The 6,790-nt window shown below is 48.8% G+C and overlaps 1 protein-coding gene across 1 annotated transcript; it reads left to right on the top strand.

Moving 5' to 3' along the window:
- Window positions 1-822: 822 nt before the first annotated feature.
- On the top strand, window positions 823-6,294 carry znf865 (zinc finger protein 865). Its single transcript, XM_070921654.1, has 2 exons — window positions 823-4,137; window positions 4,276-6,294. Exons 1-2 carry the CDS (start codon window positions 823-825, stop codon window positions 5,002-5,004), a joined length of 4,044 nt encoding a protein of 1,347 aa, XP_070777755.1. The 3' UTR covers window positions 5,005-6,294.
- The last annotated feature ends 496 nt before the right edge of the window (window positions 6,295-6,790 follow it).

Genomic DNA, 6,790 nt, shown 5'->3' on the forward strand with positions numbered 1-6,790 from the left:
ATACAACATCACCAAAACCTACAGGCCCAGGAACACCTGACAGTCTCAACAGGAAATGATTGTATAGGTTCTCAAAGCAATTAAATTATTAACTCAATAGATGAACCTCCAAACACTTAATGTCAGGTTAGATAATGAGTTCTGCAGCTCAAAACTGCACAAATGTGTTTATTTTAGCTGTATCAAGTTCAGCTGAATTCATTGCTTTTGTTTAAACAGGGCTATTTATTTGGGGGCTTCCTTTTGAGGCACAAGAAAAGGTTGAACTGTGCCCAAAGTGTTTTGTTTATCTGCTCTGTATCAAGTCACTGAATCACTAACTGACTGATTATTGTCTTTTTCTTCTTCTTCTTCTCATTCTTCAGGCCCTCCATGAAGGGACCGAAGGGCAGTGAAGCAAATGGTTCATCCTCGGCTGAAATAACGGACACACTCCACTTCATGGGACTGCTGACCTGATTTTAAAAATGAGCATACGGTTATGGAACACTTTAAAGAAACACTACAGACTCTGTTTTTTAGTATAATTTAGTTAATTGCCTATTTATGACCCTTTTTGTAACATCCCACAGAAGCACTTGAAGGCTTCACTCTTTGAATGGAGAGTAAAAGTATTAGTGATACATTTATGTGAGAGCATCGGCTTCTGGTGGATTATAGCCGCTTGTTGGAAGTTTGCGGTAGAAATCGCAGCAGGACTACCTCTGAAAATCATCACACCTTGTCAGTTTGACAAGGGTTCTCTGCTGTTTCCAGCAGGTACGGACTTAGTGCACGTGGCAGTTGTGGCTTCGTGACACTTTGCCACAGCTGTGTTGGGAGATGTTCCAATTCAGCAAGTACCCCATGGACATTTTGGAGATGCTGAGTGGACACCAGGCCCACCAATTCAAAGGCCTTGGATTAGAACGACAACTGAGCCACCAGCAGCAAGTCCAACTGCAGCATCAGCAGCAGCTCCAGCAGCAGCACCAGCCCTCCGCTGACACCTCGGGAAGCCTCCTGTCTGGCCTCGGCCTCGGGTCCCTCCAGAGTTCTCGGAGTAATGCCTTCGCTGACTCCTCATCATTATTCGCCAAAATGGGCGCCCCTCCCCCACCCATCTCCCATCAGAGCCAGTCGTCATCTTCGTCTCACAGCTCCAGGAAGTCCAGTAAGATGAGCAGCAGTAGCAGCAGTGTGAGTGGGAGCTCCGCGTCGGGATACCCCCAGTTTCTGCGGCCTTTTCACCCGGCCGAGGCTGCGCTGGCCCAGGAGCAGCTCCACTCTGGGATGGGACGTTTTGACTTTGGTGGGAGTAGCAGTGGAGGAAGCGCAGGGGTCATTGGGGGGGTCGTAACACCTGCGCCCCCGCCTCCCCCGCTGCATCCTGGTCTCTCTGTCCCCCAGCCTTCCCCTGGTCCCCCTTCTTCCTCACCCTCTCCCTCCACCTCTGCTTCAACGTCCAACAACCCCTCTGGCAGCACTGCAGTCCCCTTAGTCAGCCAGTCTGATCCCCGCAGCCTCCACCAGCAGTTCAGCTGCATGCTTGCTGCCAACCAGTACTTCCTGTCCGGTGTCCCCACCAACAGCAGCCTGGAGCAGTTCCTCGTCCAGCAAGGCACTCACAACCACTTGGGCTTGGGTCTGGGCCAAGGGGCTGACTCAAACTCGGCCCTGGTCCCTCCCCCTGCCCTCCACTCCTCCCACAGCCACAGCCACACAGCTCCACAGCCTCAGCAGCAACAACAACAGCTGACCCCTCATGCCTTATCTCATCCACACAGCCACACTCACCACCCGCACCCTCTCCACCCGGCCCCCCAGCCTGCCCCACTGGGTGGTTTTGATTTCCAAGGCATTCCAGTCCTTTCCTCTAACCAAATAGCATCACTAATGCAGCAAGAGGCCGGCCTTCCCCTCCCCCTCCCCCTGCACCTGTCCCTCTCTAAAGACGATGCAGCAAAGACAGGAGACAGCTCGTCTTCATCAGCCTCAAGTGGAGGAAGCCGGAGAAAGAAAGCAATGGCGGGCTACCTGCCCCAGAGAAAATCGGACAGTAGTAGTCACAGTCACAGCAGTCACAGCCACAGCAGCAGCAGTGTTAGTAACTGCCATAACAGCAGCTCAAGTGGGCACAGTCAGAGCTCCTCATCAGGCCTCGTGGGAGGAGGATCTGGGATAAGTGGCATCGGAAGCGAGCCACCGCATTCCTCTCTCCTCTCATCGTCCTCACAGCAGTCATCCTCCACTGTCTCCTCTTCGTCTGCCCCTCCTTCCTCTAACTCCACCTCTGTGCTTGTAGCCAACGGTAACCAACAGTTGTCCAAATCCCAAGAAAACCACAGTAATAGTTCATCTGGCCAACCCGAACCAGAACCCCTTTACCACTGTGGTGAATGTGGTAAAACCTTCACCCACCTCTCCAGCCTTCGAAGGCATCTCCGCAGCCACGGCTTGACACCAGAAAGCCAAAGCAGGAAGTCAGATTGTAACTCCCCCAGCCCAGAGAGGATATTCTGCTGTGGCGAGTGTGGGAAGAAATTTAAAAAGAGGGGTCACCTCATCCAACATAGTGTCACCCACTCAGAAAACCGGCCTTTTGTCTGCAACATCTGCCAAAAGTCCTTCAACCGTCGAGAATCACTCACGAGACATGAGAAGATTCACGACGAGAAGCCTTTCCGCTGCCCAGCTTGCGGGCGCTGCTTCCGTGAGAGCACCTCTCTTCTCAACCACGCTGCTTCAGGTGCCTGTGGCAAACCTCCTCGCAGTTCAAAAAACCGGGCCGGCACCGGAGGGAGTGGATCATCCAACCCAAGCAGCAGTAAAATGGGAAGCAGTGGAGACAGGGTAGGAATTTCAAACGATGGGGCAGCAATGGTTAATGACAAGTATGCAACAGATTATTCCAGAAATCGCTACCCGAGCCAGTCGTCCTACAGCAGTGGGGTTGATGACTACAGACGATCACAATCCTCGTCTCTGTACTCTTCGGAGAGTACGCTAGCCAGTGAAATGACCAACCAAACTCTCCGTAAGGCCCCTTTAGCCCCAACTCTTCATCCCCATCCACAGAGCCAGCAACCCCACCACCACCACCACCAACCGCAGCAGCAACAACCGCAGCCACACCTCCCCCTTTCCTCCCTATTGGATGATTCGGAGGACGAGGTCACCAGCAGCGCGATGTCGGCCATTGCCGCCGCAGCCGCAGCCTCTTGCGATATCAACACGGAAAGCCGGGAAGGAGAGAGGAGGGATATCATCGGAGGCCTGCTGGGGGGGTTGGGGTTTGGTAACCTGGGTGGACCTTCATCCACGTCAAGCCTCAACGGTTCCACCATGCCTTTGACCCACCCTAGCCAGCCCCACACAAAGCCCAGGAGACCGAGGAAGCCCAGAGAGAAGAGGGACCCAAGCACCATCGTCAGGAGAAGAAGGAGCCCTGCACCTACAGGGGATGGGTCAGAGAGGCCATACAGCTGTCAGATTTGTCTCAAACGCTTCAGAAGGGCGGAGACCCTGAGGCGCCACAACCGCGTCCACACGGGGGAGAAGCCTCACGCCTGCGATGTATGTGGCAAAATGTTCCGTGAGCCTTTCCACCTCACCAAGCATCTGACCGTGCACTCTGGTCAAAAAAACTACAAATGCAATCTGTGCGGGAAGATGTTTGCCTACGCACAGAGCCTAGTGAGACACGGGAAGCTGCACAGGAAAGGGGAGATCGACAGCCAGGGAAGGAGAATTAAAGGTGCTGCTGCTGCTGCCATCAGTCAAGTCGCCAACTCTGGAAACTCTGACTACTTCTCATCCTGCTCCCAAGGAGAAAAGTCTCCAACATCTGGCACGCCCTCTCAGAGGCTTTATACCTGTACAGTGTGCTGGAAATCATTCCGGCACTATTTCCACCTGACGGCACATCAACAGACTGTCCACGGTGGCGGGGTAGGACTGGAAAAGTCCTTTCGTTGTGAAGTATGCGGTAAAGCCTTTGCCTACTCCAACAGCTTAGTGCGCCACAAGCTATCTCAGCACGGCATCGACCGCAGCGGCCAGCGTGTCAACCAGTCCCAACCCTCCGGATACTCGCCGCTCTTCTATGATTCTGGATCAGGTCCCACCTACGCTGGGTCGTCTCACATGCAGCAAGGGGCCTCCGGGCAGCAGCAGCAGCAGCAGCAGCAGCAACAACAACAACAACAACAACAACAACAGCAGCAGCAACAGCAACAGCAGCAGCAGCAACAACAACAACAACAGCAGCAGCAGCAGCAACAGCAACAACAACAGCAGCTGCAACACCCTTTTCACTACCGCTCAAAAAACTTCCAAAAGCGGCATGGACAGACAAGAAAGCACAGGAAAAAAAAAAGGCGAGTGGTGATCCACAGCATCATGCGAGACGGAAAGCTGGTAGGCGTTCCTCTGAGTAAAGACACCCGCAAGAAGCTGATGGTCCTGAGGAAAAAGAGGGGCAAACTGCAGGCACAGCTCAAACAAAAAAAGCTCCTGGCCCAGCTGAGGATAAAGGGTGGCGTGATGAAAGTGAAGTCGTGGTGCGGAGGTGCCGTCAGAGTCACCGGGCTCACATCCATGGACGTTCCTATCAAACGCTTCCCCTGCCCGATCTGCCCCAGCGCCACATACGCCAAGCAGGGTTCTCTGCTGGTCCACCACGCCATCAGGCACCCACCAAGAAACTCAGGCCGCCACGCCCGTCTGCGGTGCCAGGTGTGTGGGAGACGCACCAGCTCATTACACAAAGCCTTGAAACACAGGGGCCAGCATCTTAAACAAGCTGCATTCCAATGCCGCAAATGCCGACACCGTTTCTGGAACCCTGGGCTTCTGGCCCGACACAGGTTCTCCTGTCGGGGGATAACCAGCGGGAGCGGGAACTGGGGCCTGATGAAGATGAAATCTCCGAAGTCAGATAGTGACCATTCACCAGTCCAACTAACGGCCCCAGTTCTGGTCCAGCCTGAGAGATCAACAGTTCTGACTGAGTACAGTCAGTAAAAAAAAACAAAAAAAAAAAAAACAGTTTTCTAGACTAGATTGTTTTTATGTTTATTTTTTTTAAATAATCCAAGAAACAAGCAAGAGCTAGAAAGTTTTTAACAGAGGAAACAGGAGAGTGGGGAGGGTTTAGTGTAACTACCGTCATGTCCCCAAATCTGTATACAATCCTAACTTACTACAGCAGAGGTGGTTGATAAATTAGCGTGGACTTCAAAAGGCCCAAAATCAGAACCACCCTCAATATCTGTCCCCCCTTCCCCTAAGGTGAAGGGACTCTAGACCATGTGACAATTTTAGTAGCACCTGTTTGAAAAAGGCATTAATCCAGTTTCCTTTCCATCATCTTTTTTTATTTTATTCTAAAATCTTCCCGTTAGCAGTGTTTGCGCATAAACATGGATTGGATGCCTATTGTAGAAGTGAGGTACCTTTTTAGTACCAGTTTATTTTTTCAACTTGTTTTGACATTATTCACAGTTAAACAGTATAGTCCGTGTCTCTTGCTCTATATGTGTTTATTTGTTACCCCAGTGGAGAATCTCTCACTTTTTATATTGAGATGACATCTGCCCTCAAGATGAATCTAAATCCTGAGCTGACTAAGTCTAAGAACCTCATTAAGATGACTTCTACAACAGTAGACGGTCTTATCTGTCACAGAAGGCAATACTAGTTGATGTGCTAAAGTGACTGAAAAGAAAAAAAAGGAGTTGGGACAAAACAGAAAAGTGTTGGTGACCTTGTTTTTAATGTACACTACTTTTGTCATGTTTTTAAAGAGGCGTGGACGGAGAGAAAGCACGACTCAAACTGTTAATGTGTTCAGGATTTGAAAAGGACGACAGAAATAACCGGAGTGTACTGTACAATTCGTATTATATTTTATTATTATATATTGATTATTTGCTGTTTTTTACTCCAAGTATCATTTCTTTTATCATTATTGGTATTGTATGGGTGGGAGGGAACGAGTTGGGGACTATCTTTGTAAAACAGCGGGATGAGTATATGTATCGATGTGATATTTTTTTCCCCTCCCTGTACCCCTTTTACCTGCTCCCTCATTGCCACAGTTATGCCCAATTTTTGTAACAAAAGCGTGTACACATAGTTCATTACTTAGGTCCTGTCCAGACGTGTTTTTTCTTTTTTCTGTAAAACTAAAACATGTAATATTATTACTAAATTACTATCCTTTTCTTTGCCTAAAAGTGAGTTGTTGAAAACCCTCAAATCAAATAAAAAAAAAAACTGAAATGTTACGTCCACTGTTGGTTTAATGTAGAATTTCCCCATGAAGGTTCCCTCTCTAATAGTGAGAAGTAATAGTAATCATGTTTGATCTAATAATATTGAATTTAGGTAATGAGAAACACAGGAAGGCTTTATTCTACGGGTCCTTCATTTCCTATAAAGTTTCCATGGAAGAACTATGTAATTTGGTGCTAAATATATGGAAAATATGATTCCTTGAAAGAAAAGTTCAATTTGAACCCAAGCAAATATTCATCAATTACTTTATTATTGGAACTGAATGACAAACTTCACATTTTTGCAGGTTAGACTAACAAATTTGAATTAATTCATCAGAAGGCTACCAATAAAACGCTGTCTCTGTTTTTTTATCATCATCACCATCGAGTGACGTGGTTCTTTCCAGGAAACGTCTAGGAAATGAAGAAAATATTCAGAAATTACAGCCCCTTAAAATTAAATGTTGTGACAGTAGCACATCATTCTAGCTGGGCCAACTTTAATTTAAAGGAGCAGTTTGTAATAATCA

Source organism: Enoplosus armatus, chromosome 16 (assembly GCF_043641665.1).
Source record: "Enoplosus armatus isolate fEnoArm2 chromosome 16, fEnoArm2.hap1, whole genome shotgun sequence".
NCBI lineage: Eukaryota > Metazoa > Chordata > Actinopteri > Centrarchiformes > Enoplosidae > Enoplosus > Enoplosus armatus.